Raw genomic sequence first — 23,160 nt, 5'->3', positions numbered from 1 at the left:
TAATTTCATCTTTATTTTTAACTTGGGTTGTAAAGAGTGATTAAGTACAAATCTTTTTTTGTTCAGTTAGCATCATTTTTCTTTCAATTCTATGTGTACCTAACAAAATATTTCACATCATTTTCGCCTTTCTGGATTTCATTCTTATTATTTTAATTTTCTCTGGAGCTAATCTTTCCCCCTACGATTTAATATACTAATTAGGTGTCATTATTGAAACTCTCAAAGTAACTCTGAAAGAAAATATTTTTATGTCCAGAAGTTTTCTCTTAGATTTACAACGTACTTTAAACAAATTAACCTCTTGGTTAGAGAATCAACTTCTTTGAATGTTATGTGAATTACAGTAAGCTGTAAAATGTTCACAGGTTACTGTTTCTAGAAATGAGAGTAACTCCAAGATAAACTATTTACTAAATTTGACAGAATTTTTGAACAAAGTATTTTTGGTTAAGCGTGGTGTGAAACCTGTATAGTTCCTGTGTTAAAGACCGATAAGGAGAATTCACTCCACGTTTCCTTATAAACTCTGGTTGGGATGCAAAAAAACATAATCACTGCACTTTATTATTAAACAATAATCTCTGCACTCTATGTTTCATGCTTGTTATTGATTTAACTTCTCTTTAAAATAAAGGAAATCGATCGTAATATTGGTGCTGGATGTAAAATAAAGAGAGAATTTCAGAATCTCCCCATCACCCAAAGATCAAAAAGAGTCAAATATACGTTCATTGAAATAGCCCCTCAAACAAGGAAGAATGACGCAAACCGCATATAGTTATCTCAATTATAAAAAAAGTTAGGTGTAAATTGTTTTTCATCCACCCGGTATACCGTATGTACAAATTTTTAATGAAGAAATCGATAAGTCTATGTAGACAGTAATCTTTTTCTGTAAGTGTAAATATATAAATTACTACGATAGTTAAGTTAAAATTCTAAAAACTTGCAGACTACCATGGAAATTGTAAAACTACGGGTTAAGACAATTGTTCATTTTTTAATGTGAGCAATCATTTCTTAAAGTTTCTATTCAAAACTTAAAGAACAGAATTCAAATTAAATTAACACATTCAGTATATATAAATAACATAATATATAATTTTTATTTAGTTTCCTTTACTCACAATTTACTTTATTACAAGTGTATGTTTTTTCTCCGTACATTATCATGGTGATTCGTACACTTAGAATATACATATCCTGATAGAGAATCAACGGATTAAAATTAAAGAACCTTCAGTTAAATTACTTGAGAAAATTTGACAAAACATAAAAAAATCGTACATGAATACACTCATGTCGTTTACAAAAAGAAACTTCCTCAGAATTACAATACTATAAAAATGAAGATCTAGTTAAAAAACCCCGAAATAAATTTCGAATGAAAAATATAGAGAGCGATTACTAATGAAATATACAGTTTCGATAGCTTATAAAAAATTAAACTGGTATATATGAATGCAGTAAATGGTATGGTTTTACAGGGAATTTTTTAAAGTGTATGTTGGTATGTATATATGTTCGGCTGCTAATGTGATATTTTACCTGTATGGCAAGATGGCCGCTCCTGCAATTGATGAAATTTTTATGTTCTCTAATTAGTGAAAACAAACTCGGTTACTGTTGTGCAGCAACGTTTCAGAACAAAATATGGTAAATCATCACCAACAAGAAAATCAGTCTATGACTGAAATAAACAGTTTCAAAATAGAGGGTGTCTGTGTAAAAAGAAAAGTGCTGGAGGGCCTGTTTCAGAACAAATTCATCGTGTTCGTGATGTGTTTCAACGTAGCCCAGGCAAATCGATTAGATCAGCAAGTTTAGAATTGCAAATACCCCAACTGACTGAATGGAAAATTCTGCAGAAACATTTGAAAATGACGCCTTATAAATTACAGTTAGTACAAAGTTTAAATGTCGACGAAAAAGTTTTACGTAAACATTTTTTGTGGAGGTACAGGAATGTGTTGAAAATGACGATGGCTTTTTGCATCCTCTAATTTTCGGTGATGAATGTACGTTCACATTAGTGGAAAAGTTAATAGACATAATGTCAGAAAATGGGGTGCAGAAAACCTTTTTTTTTTCTTTTCCCTGTTTAGCCTCCGGTAACTACTGTTTAGATAATTCTTCAGAGGATGAATGAGGATGATATTGTATGAGTGTAAATGAAGTCTTTGTACATTCTCAGTTCGACCATTCCTGAGATGTGTGAACACCCAACCACCAAAGAACACCGGTATCCACGTTCTAGTATTCAAATCCGTGTAAAAATAACTGGCTTTACTAGGACTTGAACGCTGTAACTCTCGACTTCCAAATCAGCTGATTTGGGTAGACGCGTTAACCACTAGACCAACCCGGTGGGTTGCAGAAAACCTAAGAGAAAGTTTACATATACGCGATTCCCCTAAAGTGATCATGTTTTGCGCTGTATATCGTGAAAGGGTGTACTAGCCGTTTTTTTTTCACGAAGTGACAAGTAAAACGGAGTAATTTATCTGAACATGTTAAGTGAATGGCTAATGCTTCAACTCGAGGAAGATGACAAATTTGTTTTTGTACAAGATGCAGCTCCGCCCCATTGGCACTTACAGGTTAGAAATTATCTGGATGAACGCCTTCCCAGATGATGGTTTCCCAAGTGAGGAAAACATGGTGTATAAGCGTTGGCCACCATATGGTCCAGACTTAACGCCTTAGCAACTACTTTTTGTGGGGTTATGTAAAAAATAAAGTTATTAAACCTCCCTTCTGTTGATACCGACGACTTAAAACAACGCATCACAAATGCTACCGTTGACCGAAATTTGCTTGCACGTGTTTGGGACGAATTCGACTAACGTGTTGATTGATATCTGTCATGTTACAAACTGTACACACATTGAACATTTAGAAATAAAAACTTAATAAATTCTGTATAATCATGTAAGTAATCATCTCAACTCTTAAGAAATACATTTTTAAGAAGCTATCGAAAGTATATATTTCATTTATAATCACTGTATGGTATAAATGAATTGCTTTCTTACAAATCTTAGGTGGTAAATGTTGTTTATTCTAACGATGCCTTTTTAAATCAGGAGGTGTTTAAAATTTATATGGACAATCAATTACAAAAAAATATCAAGTTTACATTATAATCATAGCTTCTATTGCAGAAGGAGCAATATTAATTCATAATAAAAAAATCATAGCTAAAAATTTGTATCTGATTCAGGTTCTATGCAAATTTAATGTTTATATTAATAAGATGTTTTCTTAACTAAACAGAGGTAGAAATATATTATCAGTAAATGAGCCCCAAATGGTGTTTAGTTTGAAATTCAAACTGAAATTCTCTTTATTTTACATCCAGCACCAATATTATGATCGATTTCCTTTATTTTCAAGAGAAGTTAAATAAAAAAGAACACTTGTTATGTAGTGTTCTGAGACCACTTTCAACAATTCAAAAATATGTTTGCATGAATATTCAGTATTGTGAACCTAATAGAAGTCATATAATGAATCTTTAAATTTTTTTGTTGACTGTTGGGGATGTGAATAAAAACCATTACAATCGATTTTGGAGGTTCTGAGGGATCTTATTGATTAGAATTTGTGTAGTGAATGAATGGCATGTTCTTTTAAAAAATAGATATCCATTAAAATTAAAAAAAAAACAAACTAAAATTATTCCCCTTCAAATTACATGAAAATTGTTTTTCCAAAGGACATTTCATAACTAATAATGCAGTTTCTCTTCTATTCAATTATATTAAACTAAAAAATTTCATAAGATTCTTTTTAAGAATATTTAATATATAATTTGAAAATAGCCATTATTACACTAATATAAAACTATTATAATTTCATCATTACTTCAAAGATTATTTTTCCATTTAAACAAAAAGTAATCATGATAATTCCTTTTAATTCTGTTTTTCTAACTCATTCAAAAAATACAAACTTGTACTATTACATTAGAATATTTGATTGCAGTAACTAAAAAAAAATTTGATGCGTTTATTTGTCACTTGGTTTTGGTAAATTTGTAAATAAAAATTTTATTTGATCTACATTTTTTGTGATAAAATAAATTAAAACATACCAGCACCCAATACGGATTCAGTGGTGTTCCAATTAATTTAAATATATTAATAAGAAATGGTCTAATACTGCGCAGTGATACAGAATCAGATATCATAAAACAAATCATCAACATTCTTAATGGTCTATATACACCTGGTTTTGTTAAAACTTTTATCTTTTTGATTATTCCATGTTTTTCATATATGATTGTTTCTGAAAAAAAAAATGATTTCATATAATAACAATGTTCAAACACAATATGGAACCGTAAAATTAACAAAGTTTAGCGCTAATGTGTTCTTGATATAGATACTTTATCAGTGCTGTTGTTGAGTATATTCTCACCATTTTTATGTATAAGAAATTTTGATTAAAAATTCTGTGTAGGTAAGTAGGAGGGTGGGTAAATTAATATCCTTCCACCATCTACTTATGATTTATGATTTACAAATATGTGGAATTAAGTTGATATTATTAAGTTATAAAGGGTTGTTTAAAATTCAAACTTTAAGTTTTTTCTTAATATAATGAAGATAAGATCTTTAAATTTCTGAGTTTATGCATGTTTATTAGATGTGTTGATGGTTCGACAGTAAATTATATAAGTTCTCTTTAGTGCTTTTTTAAATATTCACGGATGAATATTTGAAAAGATTCTTTGAAATTATTTGTCAAATCGAATTGCTGTTCTTATTGACAAATATTATTATTGAGGCAGTCTTTAACGGTGTTCAAATAAATTTTTTCAAACAAATATCCACATTTCTCATTGTGTACTTGATTAAAAAAAAAGTAAAAATATGGAATACATTTAATAGCATCAAAGAATATGTATGCAGACATAATTTCAAAGATTTTACTTGTATATTAAGAACTAAAACTCAACATATTTGTATTAGAGCAGTTTGTCGTCTATAATTCATATATAGTCTAGGAATATTTGAAGTTGAGTATAAATTAAATTCTTTTTGTGTTCCTTTTGTGAAGCTCTCATCTGGAAATCTCAGTAGGGAAGCAGTTATCTCTAGAATATTTTATTCTAGAAGACAACAAATTCAGCTGCATTCTTGTTAAAGCCCAAATATGTGTTAGTTTCATATTTACTGTCCCGACCATAATAAATTAATTGGAGCCATCACCTACTGAAATAAAATAATTATTTAAATAACTTGTGGGGTATTCTATCAACTACTCCTGGATTATGAAAAACAGATATCTAATGATGTAAATAGTAATTATATTGAGGTTAAAAGATTGCCACAAAAAAAAATGAATAGCATAAAACCAGTCAAATGATGGTAATTAAAAAAAAATTTAAATACTGCTTACTCTGTGACACTATGACAGAATCATAAATTTCAAAACTACCTTCTCATCTTTCAACTTTGTTAAATATAGACATCACCTACATTATTCCCCACCCCTATATAGATACTACAAATCAATATCTGTTTGTAATAGAACAATAGAAATATTCTTGATATCAAAATCAACAACACTTTTTCATCTAGAACAAACCATTATTATAACAGTAAAGACTTATTAGTTATATTTATTACCCAGTATTTATTAGTTTAAAACAATATTTATATAAATTAAGATGTTGAAATCCTAGAAAATAGTAAATTAATTTCATTACCATTAAACGTGCAGTGTTGTAGTTACTTAAAGGCTCTCTATGTTTCTTAAATCTCAGATGTTAAATATTTGAGACAGATTTGTTTGTGTCTGCCATCCTGAAAAGTATTTTCTGATATTTTACTGTCTCGGTTATGAACAAATGAAATACGTAATAGAGGTAATAATTAATATTAATGGGAAACTGAATTGTTAACGTCTAAGAATCAGAAAACAAATTTATTAGAGTATAAGATAGTAATAGATGTGTCATATAGGAAAATAAGAGAAAATAAGAGAAAAGGAAATGAAACCAAAAAATAAGTATCAGAGGTGAGGGTGGAAATATAAAGTACAAAGAAGGAGAAACTGTATAAAACTGGCATGAAATATTGCATACAGGAGAAAGATTATCTGATAAGTACTAAAGGAGGTGAAAAAAATTGATGGTAATTTTAGAAGATACTATTCTATGATTTAAATTTGATGTAGTTATGAAAGATTTAAGTATGATTAAAGTTGTAAAAATTGATGAATTACCGTATAAAATACAATACTGCCTGAGAGAAGTAGGATTGAATAAGCTTTTTATATTAGTAGTGGAATTATCAAATGTTTTTATTATTATTCAAAGAAAGAGAGATTGGATGTATGTGAGACTCATTTCATTATAATTGTTATGTCACACAGTCAAAATAGGCTAGTTTGCAGGTGTGTACAGTGTATGTGTAGAAGACATACACATGAAGTCTATTCATTGTCAGAAAGAGTATGTTTATAACGAAGTCCATCTGGCCTATAGAAAGAATTCTAGAAGTTAGGCGTGCAAAGAATAAAAAGTCAACTGCATTTGTAGATCTGGAAAAAGCATGTGATAATTAGAATGGAATTTGAATTCAAATTTAAAAAGAATAATTGAACTTAAATAAAGGGAAAAAGAGTTTTTTTTTCAGTTGAAAAGAGTAACATACAAATAAATCATTTACAAACAGAAGAGTCACACACAGCTGCTGTTTTTATTTATTGAAAAATGATTTTTTAGCATGCAAATACTTTTATGTGTTTTTGTAGAATGTAATCCCAAGGATGACTGGAAATTGAGTCTCAACATATCAGACACTATTACAGCCATGGATTTTAATAGATTATGTCAAGAATCAGGAAGTGAACTGCCTCATGGGTAATAAGAAGTGTTATATAACATTTGCTTAAGCAAATTACAGGAAAACTTAAAGGAGAAATATTGGTCAGAGCATGTAAAAAGTATAATGATACGTAAAAGCAATAACTAAAATAAAAAGAGATTTTAAATAAAATAGTATGAAGATAAAATAAGTAAAGAATTAAAAACTATATAAATGTGTAATGAATTTTAATACAATTAATAATGTTATAAGAATAGAAGAATGACCATGCCCTTACTGAATATGTATTGAAAATGAACTTTTTACAACTTGTTTAGTTTATTTTTCAATATGTTCCAAGGCTTCTAGTAAGATTCCACATCATTGCAGCAAACAATAATGTCCTTGTACTGGAAGAAGAAACTTTCAAATCTATACTGCCTACCACAGAAAGCAGTTATTTTAATATTGCATTTTCATCCTTTCAGTTGTGATGTGAGAATTTCTGCTTGATTCTTGGATAAATTTTAATCAGAACAAAATGATTTAATTCTGACTTGATTAATTAAGTGTGGTTGAGTATTAGCATTTTCTAAAATGTCTGAGTCTCTTCTTTGCTCATCATCTGACAATCTGTACAACCTTTAACATCAACAGCTTCATTTTCATCTAATTATAATGTTTTTGATGATACTGGAACTGAAGACTGAACAGTGGGGCATTGGCCTTATAGCAAAGGGAGTATAAAGATATTTAACAGTATGTCTAGTATTAACTGTTTTCCCTGATATTTAAAAAAAAATAAAAATAGCAGTCGGTGAAGTGATCCTTTAGTTTTCTGAACCATTGGAATTGCAAATGTTGTGATCAGATCCATTCAACCAACCAGTCACCAGTGTTGCACATGAATTGCAGCAAATGTGAGGAGCCCAGGATCTGCCCTGATCTCCTAATTTACATTCAAAATGTAGTTAATATGATTTTTTTTTTTATCAATGGAGTTATATTTCTCCTTTAAGACTTTAATGTTTACTCACCACAGTTGTAGTAAAAATTGTCTGGATGGTTAATGCAACTGTGGAATTTTTATTAAAACATTCACTGTAATACACTCAGAAATATTTATTACAAATTTAAACACATTTCACACAGTTTCTGACCTTAGAGGGAGAAAAGAAATCACAAATTTGCAGGAAAAGTAACTGCATCACTAAATCATACACACTTGACTGATGTAGTTGAGATTTTTCACGGCACATTTTTTATTGTTTACCCTATTACATCTAGCATTGATTTACCAAAACAGAATTTATATATGCTGCGCAGTATGTGACTAATTGATGACATAATTACATTTAGAAAAAATATGATATGAATCATCTGTGTATCGTATGTAATTACTGTGTAAATAATACTAATACTTATTTTTCATTACTATTAATCAACTCAAATAATTTACAATTTAATTGCTGCAATAAATAATATGTTATTGTATTAGCATTGTTCATGGACATACAGTTGCTGGAAAAAAGTAGGGCAGTTACAAAAAGTCTGAGGTGGTTAGGGAAATTTGTTAAGTCAGAATTTCTCTAACTGCAAAATACTGATTCTGATTATTATCAGAATCAGTATCCAAAAGTAGATAACATTCACTAAATATCGACCATGAAATAAAATCACTGTTGACCAGTGTTATAATAGAACTTCTCAGTATTGGAATAAAACAGAACTCTTTGAGGTACTTCTTTTGATTTTACCTTTTCTGATGTAAATTACATGTAATTGGTGAAATAAAAATTACAACTAACTGGTAAAAAATATTCCAGTTAATTAATTACAGATGTTATAAGGGAATTAAGTAATAAAAACAGAAAATAAAACAATAAAACGCAGTTAGTTGGTATAATTTACAACTTGTGTATATAAAATTATTCTCGAAACTACATGTATATTTTCTTCTTTTTTTTTTTTATTGAACAAAGGTTTATCTACGAAATTGTCTCTACTATCAATCATCACCAAAACTTATTTAAATAGTATTTAAAAAAAAATTACACTAAATTTTTTAGTTTCCCGTTTTATATTGAGGGAAGAAATTTACTTGTAATACTATTGTTATTTCTGGGATTTGAACTTTACCCGGAGATCCCGGGATGAAATCCCGGAGAGGCATGGCATTTTCACACGCTACAATTCATTTATCTCATCCTCTGAAGCAATACCTAACGGTGGTTATGGAGGTAAAAAAAAGAAAAGAAATACTATTGTTGTTCTTTGTTAAATATGTGCACTGAGCTAATGCATATTTATCATTTGAATGCTCATACTTTTACACAATAAAACGTAATTTATACATACGAGGTCTGTAAATAAAGTAATGAGACTAGTTTTTTTTTTGCAGCCAAAGCCGGTTTCTGAGTTCCAACACTGTTATGAAGAGTTGGAAAACCGTTTGAAGCGTTGCATGGCTTTCCAAGGGAACTATTTCGAAGGTGATAAGAATGCATGGGTAATTGTATTGTAAATAAAGGTTTTCTGAACTAGTCTCATTACTTTACAGACCTCGTATACGAATACGTAAGTGTGTAGGGTTGTATATGTGTAGTTTGAAATAAGTAATAAAATTACAGTATCAACAACAACTTTCAAAATCTTGCAAAATTTACTTGAAACATACACCTATTTTTACCGCTTGCGTTTTATGCACTTCCATAGAATGAAATGCAGCCAAACAGTAATAAATGATTCCATCCGTACCATACATGAAAAAATTAATTTATCAAAGTATCTAATTACAATTATGTTCCTGTAGCTCTAAAACGAAATTGTAATTAAGAATTCAATACTGAATTGTTAGACGAATTATAATATACCGAACTAAAAACAATTAGAATGCTGTATTTACTTAAAAAATCACAAGAATGGATGCATTTGACCAATCGGAAAACACTGTATTAACACTGACCACAACACTGAATAGTTTGATCAGTTACAATACAATAAATTCCTACCATTAGCAATTACCCAAATCTTTAACGAATCATAAGGAGAATACTTCTGGACAATAGGTATGCACCAAACTTAACCGTTTGCAATACGCAATTCCTTTGAATATTCACGGGTATAAACGATGTTAACACCATACCTCAACCTATTACTAAACCATATTTTTTAATCAGCCATAGTAAGCATGTATATATTTTTAAAAATTCAGAAAATAGCAAATTTTGACCAACCACAGTACAGTTATCTTGACCTTACAAAATTAATATTTCAGATCGGGTTAAATAAAATTTTCTTAATCTAAACATGCTATAATTCAACATAACAAAACACATTACAATTTCGTCTATCTGTTGAGACTGTGATCTAAAATATGAAAAGATATAACTGCATGGCTTTAGTAGTCTACTTTTTTTAATTACAAGCAAGATGATATAATACAGTAAGGCTTTAATTAATGTTTTAGTGGTTTGATTGTTTTTTATTTCACTAGTTGTTCAATATATAGTTGAAATTTCTATAGATTATTTCGGCCATTTGATTGCCATGTAGTCCTTACAAAAATGTTTTAAATTTGTAATTAGGAAGTATGGAGTACATTTTGTTTATTGTTTGAAATCAAAATTTCACATTCTTTCGTTGAATAAATCTTAGAAACTGATTAGAGAATTTGAATTTTAATTGGTATCCTTTACCCACAAAGGATTTTAATCGCTACAGCAAGTAAAGTAAAAATTTACAAGTTGTTTGTAGATTTTTCTCTTGTATGTCGCCGTATTTGTGTTTTTATAACAATTGGAATCTGTAAGTTTTCAGAAAATAGTGAAATAGTTCATGAAGGTTATATATTATTAAAAAAATGTAAAGTTATCTTCAAGTATCTGATTTGGTATATCTGAAAGAATGGCTAGTTTATCACAACACTCATAGTGGTTCTGTTTAAGCGCCCTAAATCACACGCGCGCGTTCACATACGCGATTTTTTGTACTACATAGGTGATATAAATTAATAACGAAAACGTTATTATACTAAATTTATATAAAAAAATCTGATATGGACGCCACAAGACTTCTTTATACGCCGCCTATTAATTTACATAAACACATTTTATTAGAATGAAAAGTATAAAATTTTATTTCATTAATAACTGTTGGTATTTTTTCTTATTTCTTTTATTTATTGTTATTATTGAATTATTATTTATTGTAAAAGTTTTTCTGTCAGAGGTTAATAATTATTAATAAATCAATATATTTAAATTTAAAAATAAAGAAAAAGGAGATGAAGTCGGATTTGAACCGATGTGCCCTCCCCTTGTAAGATCGAAATATCTCATTAATTTAAATTTTATTTGGCTATAACTCTGGAACCAATGAAAATAAGTATCACATATGATAAATCGTTGAAAAGCTCTCAATGAGGGATTATTGCTGCACTTAAGAAAAAGTCCAAAATCCAAAAATTTGTATTTTGGGTTTTTTTTGAACACTTTCGGTCCAGTTGATTGCAATCAAAAGGGGAGGTGCACAACTAGATGTTACGACAGTCCTTTGAGCTGAGATTATGATTTAATCTAATTTTGAGAAGACTTTTGTAAGAAAATTCTATTTACATTTATAAGCATTAACATTAATATTTAATATTTGATCAAGACAAAAGTCACGATTACATGTTGATAGTCCTAACATATATATATATATATATGTGAATGTGTGAGTCTAACAATGACATTTTTTTAATATATAATAATTTACTTGCTATTATAATCTATTTTTATATAACTTCGATAAAGTTTAATTTCATTGCAAAAAAAATAATGTTTATTTTTTCTTGTAAGGTAAGTTGCTTAGCTAATTCTTAGAAAAATCTATTGTATTTCGTGGGTAAGGTGGCTTTTTAAATAAATTTTATTAAATATTAACTGAGAGTTAGTATTTTTGTAGACTGAGAGTTTACAAAATTAAAGGTGGTTTGTAGTATATAACCACTCACTTTATGTGGAGTCACCAAACTGCAATCAAACTAGGCTCATTTTTTAGTTAGTTCTGGTTTCCTTTACTTAGCTAGCTGCTATATTTTATGTTCTACGAGTTCTACTATTAACACATTTCATTACATATTTTACACTAATTGAAAATGGATTTCCATTTACAATAAAGAGAAAGTTATGATTAAACATGTTAATACGGGTTGCTTAGTACAAAAAATATGATTAACAGTATTACCTTTGTTATTGCTTGGTCTTGTATCATTTTCATTTTTTTTTGTACTAGATAACTTTGTATGTTCCTGCATAGCTAAAAACTCTTCTCTTACTTTTGTAGGATTTACCCAACCTCGTAACCAGCATAGCGCTTTTTCTGCCTCAGAAGTACGATTTTTTGTTATTAACCATACTGGTGATTCTGGAATCTAAAAATAATTAAACTTTTCATAAATAAATAATTAATTTATGTTTTAAGATTTGTGACTCTACAAATTAATTATTATAATTCTGTTTATTATAAAATTATTTTGTTTATTTATAAAATCTATGACATTATAACCTGTCATATCAGTTGAATCAACTGATACAGAAACTGAAATACAGAAAGTAGCACTATGAAACGTATGAATATATCAGATGATACATCTATTCTTTTTTTTTTTAAGGAAATAAAACATTTTTATTACTTTTTTATGAACTTTTTTCCCAAATAACTTAATAATAATGGAGCTAAAATACTCTGTTGTAGTTGTCTAGGTTAGAATTAAATGGTTGTATTATTGTAACACACAACTCACTATTAATACTATGATGTTGATACTAGAATATCTGCTGACAGAGGTACACTTAGGTTAAAAAAAGTAATTTTTTTGCAATTTTGTATGTGTTATTTATTGATTTTTTTAAATATATTTAAAAGAAACGGCAAATTGTATTTGATTTTGTTTAAATTTAAGGAAAATTATAAAGAAGACTTGGCAAGAATTCAAGAATTAAGTGTTTTAACGAGAAATCTCTTTGATCATAAGAAGTTAAGTAACATTTACCATGTGCTGTAAAAGGCTGATGAACATAGATTGATGCTATCAATCAAAAAGGGAGGCCTACAACTAGAATAAATCTAAAAGGCCAAAAATGTTGGCAAAAATTCAGCTGTTCATCCATAATAAGATTTCAACATAGATTAATCATGAACTATGTGAAGAAGTGGGCTGGATAAAAATCACAGTAAATAAGACTTGGCCAAAAAATTTGGTATGCATTACAAAGTTCTTCCATCTTCCTGATAGCTGAGAAATGCAGCAATATTACATCTTGTTCCACAAAGCTCAGGGTGGTATTAAAGGTATAATCTTCAGAAACTTTTGTAACTGCTATTAAGAACTTGCTTTGTGGTTATGACTGAAACTAAGAAACTGCCGTCGTAGTGTAAAAATCTAGCTTCACCATGATTCAGGAGAGTCAATACAGGTGAAGGATGATAAGCTGTGGGTTTTAATGTGATTAGCAGAGAATTTATCTACTGGCTTCACTATTGAACTAAATTTATATTGGAATATTTTAGTCATTATATAAAGATGTGAAAAATATCATTTTTTATGTTTTGTGACATGTCTCACTATTTCATCATGACTGACGTAGTTTAATGTTTACACTACCCCTCCAACCATTTTTACCTAAAAAAAAAATGGCTGTGATTCTCAACTCAATCCATCATGGTTGTTTGGGTTCCTTTTGTACCCAAAACTTATTTTCCCAAAAATGAAGATCAAAGGATGTTATTTTAACTGCCATTCCTGGAAATGTTGATCATCAGAAAGAATGATAGAAAAATATCTTTAAAAAAATAATTAAAAAAAAATTTTTTTAAATAAAAAAAAGTTAAACAATGTTGTTTTTTTATCATTCTTTATAATTTAAGTTACATCTATCACTAAAACATGATACTCAATTATGCATTCATTATGTCTATGATAAAACTTATTTATGGGTAAAACTTTTTTACTATTTTCTTTCTTCTGAAATAATGTACATAATTTTAAAGGTTCAGCACAGTACTTTATATTTTGATATTGAAAGAAAGGGACTTTTTTTCTGTTATAGAGAATTTCTTCTAACAAGTATAAAGAACATTTTAATATGATCTTGTTGGTTCATAAAACCAAATTTAAATCATCGTTTCAGGATTAATGTAATGATAAATTAATTATTCATAAAATTACTTATTATTAGAGTAAACGTTACTTATGAAACCTTTAAACTAAACATATAATTTTTTTTTAAATTTATTGCATGGTTGGACATCATTGTTATTTTTTTATGGTAAAATTAGTTTCCTTACGGAATTAATCAGTTTGTATTTAAAGAAAGTATTTGTTCCCAATAAGTTTATTATTGAAGAGTGAGCTGAAAATACATGTAAAATTTTTTTTTTTTGTTTTATGTGTTAGGGTCAGAAATAGAAATGTGTAGTAAACTAAACATATGGATTCACATACACTTCATATTTTTTAATTAGTTATTCCTTTACCATTAAGAAAATATGGAATATAAGTGTTTACTTTTTTTTTTTTTGCGATTGTACCAGGTGGAGACCGGATCCGCTTTTTAGGTTTAACTCAATCCCCACCCTGTAAGAGGTCACCACTCTGCAACAAACAGCCAAGTGTTTACGTAGTTCTTTAATTGTTTACTCCAGATTTTACAGTTCACACTAGGATTATTTGTGGCAAGTTGGCAAATTAGAAAATAAAGTTGGAGATCTTAAAAGAGTACAAGTGTATAGAAACAAAATGAATGACAAAAAGTGGTAATTAAATGACTTAATTAATAATTCATTGTTATCTTAATTCATTATTATGACTACAGAAGAAGAAATTAAAATTGTTAATGTTATACAATCTGTTTATAATGTTATTGTCAAACTCTAAAATTCATATTTTAAAAGTTTTTTGGTCAAGTTTTCTACTTTTTTCAAATTTAGATTATAATATTCTGGAATTCTGATTGGTTGGGCGTGCAGTTTCTCTTCATATTTTATAACTCAAAACTAAAGTTAATACTGAAAAAAAAGATTATGTATCTATCTGAAATATATGATCATGTTAAAAATTCATTATTGTAAATTTGGAACTTACAGGTTTATGAGAAACAATGGTAATTGAGGATATAATAGTTATAAGAAGTTATATCATACCAGTGTGAGAGCTATGATCGCTGCCACGGCAAACGTAGCACTGATAGCACAAGTGCTACGCCAGTCTGTTAATGCACCAATTAAACTTTCAAGTAATGTTCCAATGCTGCCAAATATGCCTGTTGATAAGCACATTACTCCACGTAGATGAGGTTCTGAAATTTCACCAATGTATGATAATGCAGGAGCTTCAATGAAACCAAGACTTAATCCTAATAAAATCGCTGCACAATTAAGGTACACTACACTGGATGAAAAATATATTAGAATCCATCCTATAAAAATAGGTATGTTCACTGCATGTAGTACACGTTTCCTTCCAAATGTATCTTGACAGAAGCCAGATATTAAAGTTGCAAAAGGGTGACTGGCATATATTATACTCCCTGTAAAAAAAAGTTATTCTACATTATTTAATTCACATTTTATTCTACTTACCACACAAACAACATTTGTGTATGTATCAATGGGTATATCGATAGATATACAATTTCATATCACTTGACATTGCTATAGAAGTGAACATTTTCAATCAACAGGTCCCCTAGCTGGTCATTGAAACTTCTAATCCCAGTTTTGAGGAAAATGTAATCAGCATAGATATAAAAATAATCTTTTAAATGCAAGCCATCAAATATAATTATTAAAAAAAAATTTCATATTGATTCTCTATGCAAATAATGGAGAGCAGCTAATGAAATTTCTAAAAATTACTCATTTAAGACATCATGCCGAAACTAGTCAAAATGGATTCAGGGGTAGTCAAAATTGATATTTCTGTTGAAATCTGAAAACCAAAATTTTTCAAGATAGTAATGAATTATTTTTTACATTGTTGGTTGGGCATGAACAAGGTAATATGAGAACTGAACTACAAATAATTCTTCTGAGACAAATAACTCTTAGAAAAGAGATATGAAGGTTTAAAATTTGCTGATAATTTAATATAAATATAATATGAGAAACTAATAACTTTATTACCATCTTTTCTGCCTGTAACTTCATTGTATAGATAGAATGTAGATGTCCAATGGGTTGTAAATAAATACATAAGTTATTCACTTTAAAATATATGTGCTCTACTTTAAAATAATATTGCTACATGAGGTAAGGGAAAAAATTATGGAAATCGGAACACAAAACTTTGATAACTTGTCTTCTTTTCAAACATTCATACTCTTTTCTTTTATTACTTCATGAGATCTTTAACTGTTTTTATTTATGATTCCTGTTCTTCAAGTAACTTTGGTTAAACTTCAGTATCTGGTTCACTGTTAATTTTCTTAAGACAATCACAATTCTGATAAAACATGTAAATTAAAGTAGTTCTGAATTAACATAAATAGAAATCACATGTTGGTTCATATCTTTTTAAGCAGAGTAAATACATTTTTATAATATTTAATTTTTCAAACAACAGTTGTCTCAAAAATTTCTTTGCTTTCGTAATGAAGTTTTAATTTTTCTTGGAACCATTTTTATGTAATGCTTTCTTAACATCAACAACTGATTCTATTTGGAGAATTTTATTCAATTTCTCCTTTTGAGTTTCCTAATTTTTTAATTAAAAATCTGTTTTCCTTTTGTTATTTTCATTATTTAACAATCTGTTTCTATACTTTTATTTTCCTTTGTTTTCAACCTTTCCAGTGAGTTATTTCTGCAATACTGTTTTCACTCCCAGAAGGCTAAATTCGCAACAGTTCCAGGAAAATAAACTTTCAGTTTTACCGTCACTCATATTTAAAAATACTTTAAGCATATTTGAAATTTGTAAGAAAAATGTATTACTCAATAAGAAAAAAAATCAAATACAGATGTGAACAGACAAGTTTCTAAATAACTACTAACTCTAATTAAACTCCTCTTTAGAGAAATTGTCTGCAAATTCTGTCACTGGAATTTGTCTTCCTTCAACATGTACTTTTCAAAAAGCACATGTTGAAAAAAGACAAATCCAAAATATCTATGACTTGTATATAAATGTGAATAATTTGATTAAATGTCATTTTCAAAAGTTTAGAGTGTAAAAATTCAGTTTATCAAAAATGAAAATGTAAGATACAGTATAAATAAATACAATAATTTATACTAACCAAACCAAGAGGCATCACTAGCATCAAGTAAAAAATCTTCTTTGTCATTATTCAATAAAGCTCCAATAACAATGGTAGGCATGGAAGATACTAGTGAATTTGCAATTACGAAAATGCCAAAAAGTAACATTGTAATTACCTAAAATAAAAGCTCTTCATCAATTAAATCTTCATAAATTTAACAAAAAATTAATAATATTAGATAACAGCTTAAATGAATAAAGCTTTTAATTAAAATATGATCTACTTTGTCTTAACCTCTTTCTGTCTTAAAGAAAGAGGTTTTAGGATAAATCAAGTAGAGCTCTGAATTTGTGATTCAAAGGTTACTAGCTCAAGTTTGAAAATTTATCTTCTAAAAAATTATTTTCCTACCATCTTGATTTAAATGAATCTTATTTTTTATACTGTTGCAATATCAATATAAATTTAACAGATTTAAGATTTTGGATATTTTTTTTTTCTTTTAAGCCTTGTATCTCACATCATCTAACCTAGGAGCTAGGTAGTAATTATTATCAGAGTAAAAACAGGAAATTAACAAATAATTTTTAAATGTACTTTTAGATTGCTTGTCACGCAAATTTCTAACAAAAAAATCATGGTGAGAGGGATGATTTCTGCTATACGTACAGTGTGTGTGAGAAAAGTAATGAGATTGGTAACACTGCAAGCGATCTGGCAACACTTTGTATACCGGTTTGTTCATGCCTTCCACATGCTCAGTACGGTTTCAACTCCGTTCAGCCAACACATTATTTTTGATAGCGCCATCAGTGAAGTTGTGTTTTTGTTGTGTGTTACGAAAATGGAGCATTGGAATTTAGAGCAACGTTGTGCAATCAAGTTTTGTGTTAAACTTAGGGAATCCGTGAGTGTGACCTTCGAAAAGTTGAAACAGGCCTATGGGGAACATTGCTTATCAAGAGCACAAGTTTTCCGCTGGAAGGCCGAGAATACGTTGAAGATCAACCTCGCTAAGGGAGACCTTCAACTACAAAATCTGATGAAAACGTTGAGTGTGTGAGGGTTCTTGTGAGATCAGACCGTCGTTTAACAATAAGGATGATGAGTGAACAGTTAAATTTAAACATTTTGACAGACAATTTGGACATGCGAAAGGTTTGTGCGAAATTGGTGCTGAAAAACCTCACAACGGAACAGAAGGACAATCGAAGAAACATGTGCGTTGATCTTCTTGAGAGGATTGACAATGACAAGAATTCTTCAATCGTGTGATCACAGGTGATGAATCCTGAATATTTGAGTACGATCCTGAAACAAAGCGGCAAAGCGAAGAGTGGCACACTCCGCCATCTCCTCGACCGAAAAAATGTAGAATGGGCAAATCAAAGATCAAAACCATGCTGATTTGCTTTTTTGACAGTAGGGGTATCGTGCATAAAGAATTTGTTCCTCCAGGACAAACTGTCAACCAATTGTTTCACAAACGTGTCCTTGAAAGTCTCAGGAAAAGAGTGATTCGCGTGAGACCAGACATTGCAGACAAGTGAATGCTTCATCATGACAATGCCCCCCGTATCACATGGCTATTTCCATCAGGGAATTTTTGACCTCAAAATGCATTCCTATGCTTCCTCAACCCCCGCTATTCACCTGATTTAAGTCCTTGTGACTTTTTCCTTTTCCCGAAATTGAAACATGTCTTAAAAGGACGTCATTTTGGAACTCTGGAGAACATTCAAAAGACGGTGACCGACCAGTTAAAAGCCCTACCAGTTGAAGCCTTCCAGCACTGCTACCAGGAGTGGGAACAACAACTCCGCTGGTGTATAGCTGCCCAAGGGAACTAATTTGAAGGGGATAGTATTACTGTTTAAAAAAAATAAAAACTTTGTTACGTAAAAAGTCAATTTCATTATTTTTCTCACACACCTCTTATAATATTGCACTTCACTAGCAGGAGTAAAATCAGAAAAAAACATCTTTAAATATAAAGAATTCAGTAAAAAATATGCAAAACAGATAAATCGTCTGATGTATTTCAAAAACACCTAAGGTGTATAGGGTGGAAGAGCTACCCTATAGACTTGCCATTTCTTTGATATCCTTCATTATATTTGAAAAAATGATAAAGCCAACATATAAATCTTTACAAACCGTAGGGCTTAATGGATCCAAATAACTCAATGAATACCTCAATGGATCCAAATTCAGAAGAAAGTTTGAAATTATAATATAGCTTATAATTGGAATGAAAATTTATGTAATTTTTCTTATGGCATTCAAGTTTTATAAAAACCTCCCAGTCTTCGAAGAATGTTTTTGTTGATCGTTAAAGGTTCTTATTGTTATCATAGAACAGCACAGTCATACCATCTTTATGTATTGATTAGTACAACATCTAATTCCAGGATATCAGTGGTATATGTAAGACAGAAACAGTGTTCAGCAATGTGCAGCAGAAAACTCTTAATGAAGAAGTAAAACCAAAACTTACATTCACAGTGCTGTATCACATCTAAAATCAATTTTCTTGCCTCATTAATAAGTTATTACCCTGAAAATATTGCAGCTATTGATTAGAAATAGCTTTTATATAACCTCTGAAACACAGAAAATTAGAAATTGATCTACAATTTCTAACATAAAATATATAAAATTTCTTGTAAACAGGAATCGTTGTACTGGGTTTAAGGAGTCTGGAAAGAACATATGAAGAAACAATCATAATTTTTACCTATTGACTTTGTAATAGCACAAGGAACATACTTTGGTAATTAAAGAAGCATCTCATGTTGTCCTATCCCATATCAGCTCGGGGAAGGGCTCAAACAAAACACATTATTTTCCACAGACTGCTCTAGTAGGAGAAAAAAGTTTATATAAAAGTTAGTATTGCAACAATTTAAAAATGAAACTCACTTCAGACCAATTTCATCAATGTTTAAATTAGATTTTTTTAAAGATATTGTTGACTATGTTAACAGGGTGCATACTTACTTAGTGTTAAAACGTAAAATCTATTTCAATCTATTGGGCCTCTAAATCTATTGGGTGTAACTGTAAATTATTTAAAATAATTTGATTAATTTTAAATGAATGATTTTTATTAATTTCTGAAGAATTTTTATTAGCTGTAGTTAGTTTTATGTACGAGAGTTGTTCAATAATAATTAAACAAATGAATGTAGATTAAATGACAAACTAACTCTACTTTTTAACATTTTCCCAGCTATATTTAAGCAATTGTCACGTCTTTATGTGAGCTTTCTTATTCCAATAGTAAAGAATTGTTCACTTGATGTTTGAACCATTCTTGTACTGCTCATTCTTGGCAAACTTAGTGCCACTTAAAAATACTTTGAGAGGATAAACAAAAATCTGATGATGGGAGATCAGGTGGATAAGGTGGATGCAACACCTCCTGACCCAAATTTTGAATACCACATGTTATAATCAATACTACATGTGTATGTGTAGCTTACCACATGTTATAATCGATATGGGATGGGGATTATCATGTAAAAAAAATACAATTCTGAATTTCAGAATTCAGCACTAATGTGAATTTGGGTGTCTTGATTATGCAGTTTTGCAAAAAATCAGTTGAAATTTCCAAAGGTCTTCTTTACGATAAAAATAAAAATAATAATTTATTTCTCAAATTTTCTTTTACATAATACAGTATCTAAGAAATACATCTGAAATTTACAACTATTTATATGCTCCATATAAAAAACACTTGGCACTGGAAAAGAGGTAGTATCCTCCATAGAATATTCCATGTTGGAGATTACCAGTAAAATTAAAAATAACAAAAAGGTATAAATTAAAATAATTAATTAATTTGTGCTGTTATTTATATTTGTATATTTTTTGTTATTTATATATTAATGGTATATTTTACACCATTCAAGACAATCCAATTTTCTTATTTTATGATCTTTTCCTTCAAACATTGCAATATATTAATCAAACAACTATTTCTCCATTTTATCTACTTCAAATAACCAGGAAAATAAATTTGTACTAATCTTAGTTTTTTGTTCCTAAATTTCTTGATTGCTTCAGAGAGTAAGTTGTTCATTTTTAGTACTAAAATGATGTAGAAATGTTTTTATTATTCAAGTCTTGTTGTAGACAGTACAAAAATGTATTTTCTCCATAATTTGCGTTTATCTTCTGCGTCATCACTCTATTATTTGTAATTCTATTAAAGAAGATCCTTAAAACTTTATAAACATGTGAATCCCTAAGGGACAATATATTAAGTTTCTTAAAAAGAAGAAAAGACTTCACCAGTTGATTTTTATTTGAAATTACTTTAATTATATATTTCTGAGCAATAAATATTGATTCTATATTTTCATATGATGCTTCCCAACATGACAGACCATACAGTAATCTTGACTCAGTGCAAATCGGTGAAACTTATTCTGCTCTATTTAAAATTATCAATCCAGTTATAAAAATGTTTACAGTTAATACATGTTTACCCATACTGTTTTTTACACGTGCGAGTGAATTTCAGCCTTCAAAAATGATGTTCCTTCAAAAACACTTTTAGAAAATAAAAATTTATCAAAGTATGCAGTTGTTTCATGCCACATGTTTCAAGTAGAATCAAAATTTTAAAACCAACAAAACAGGTTATGATAACTGAAATTCTTTTCTATCAACTAATAGTTTCTATGTTAGAGGTATCAACTTAAACGTCAGACAGTTTAAATTTATTCTAATAAATAGTTTTCCGTTGTTGTCAAATGTCTTGTTAATTATTGAACGATTCTCATAATAATTTTTTTTTAATAGTTTTATTGTAACCCTTAGGAATAGAAAATTTTAATTTCTAAAAATAGATGCAACATATTATGTTGCAGGTAACATAATATGTTGTGTTGTGTAGGTGCATTCTGCCTGAAATTTAAGAAACAAATATGAGGAAGATAAGGTGTATGCAAGGCAGAGTTCTAAGGAAGGTAAAAGAGATACGGAAAGTGCATGGCAAAAAAGAGTTGATGAAACAAACAAAGGATGTAAATTTCAACTATTAGTAATTGTAGTTGATCCGGCCCGGATCAACTGTTAACCCTTGGATTAAGTAAGCTTCACCTAACTAAGGTTTTGAATTTCACAACAAGAATGTTATAAAATTCTTGCAAATTCTAGGGAAGTGTGATTCCCTAGTTTAAAGAAGAAATTTGAATGATATGCTTCTTTTTTGTTACATACGTTGAAATAGAAATTGTTTTAATTCAGCATTTTAGCAGCTTGACTTCAGATTTACAAAAAAAGGATGGTTCTCTATGTCAATAAGATTTGGTAATTTGTTACTTACATATTGAGATTATATGCCTGTTTCATTTTTATTATACGCAGTGTATTTTCCATGTGTATCTTTCAGTGTCTCTAAATATTAAAAATACTGACTTCGAAACTGAATTTATTTATTTATCCATGCTGTTCCACTATATTCTAAATACTTTAGTAATGTGCCAATGCTATGTTCTTGCCCGAGTAAAACTTATAATCTGTTTCATTAGAAGTAATTGATAAAATTCTGTATTAATTAAAATAGAAAAATTACAAAATAAAGGTAAAATCTGAAAATGAGAGTAGTAGTAACAGATAAAAATACTATTTCATTGTAAAATTAGATTACGAATTTGATGTACTGAATGTAGATAAATCGCCCTTGACAATTCTGTTAACTGTGACATACATATTTATTTATATTAAATTATAAAATATTTAATAATTTATATTTTGCAACTTCAGTTTATTTCAATCTATAAGACTATTAAATTCAAATATTGTTATATTTTATGGAGTTGACGAGGGTTTGTGTATTTTTTGTTACTGTTTGTTGGTATACAGAAATAACTCTTTGAAATATAATATTTATATAAAACTAAAAAAAATGTTTCCATTCAGGATAAAAAATCGCTTGTTTCAAACATCACAATCGCTAAAGATTAGAGATCTGCGTGATTTGTATTAGTATTTAAAAAGTGTTATAAAAGGCTACAGACGGTAAGCTCAGGAAAAAAGCAATAAATAATTAAAGAGGTAAAGAGAAACTTTAATGGTAA

The 23,160-nt window shown here is 29.1% G+C and overlaps 1 protein-coding gene across 4 annotated transcripts in view; it reads right to left on the bottom strand.

Annotated features, from left to right (window-relative positions):
- Positions 1 to 23,160, bottom strand: part of LOC142321454 (facilitated trehalose transporter Tret1-like) — a 124,939-nt gene that overhangs the window by 11,295 nt on the left and 90,484 nt on the right. For 3 of the 4 annotated variants that reach the window (XM_075359553.1, XM_075359562.1, XM_075359567.1), the window contains exons 3-6: positions 17,105 to 17,243; positions 15,009 to 15,394; positions 12,051 to 12,237; positions 4,100 to 4,293 (exon numbers count right to left, since the gene is read on the bottom strand). In XM_075359553.1, the coding sequence (XP_075215668.1) occupies positions 4,100 to 4,293; positions 12,051 to 12,237; positions 15,009 to 15,394; positions 17,105 to 17,243 (906 nt within the window). The remainder of the gene's footprint in view (positions 1 to 4,099; positions 4,294 to 12,050; positions 12,238 to 15,008; positions 15,395 to 17,104; positions 17,244 to 23,160) is intronic. The other variant, XM_075359575.1, reaches the window with a different exon arrangement.

Source organism: Lycorma delicatula, chromosome 1 (assembly GCF_047948215.1).
Source record: "Lycorma delicatula isolate Av1 chromosome 1, ASM4794821v1, whole genome shotgun sequence".
NCBI classification, from domain to species: domain Eukaryota; kingdom Metazoa; phylum Arthropoda; class Insecta; order Hemiptera; family Fulgoridae; genus Lycorma; species Lycorma delicatula.
Note: the sequence above shows the minus strand (reverse complement) of the source record. Positions and strands in the feature narration are given on the sequence as shown.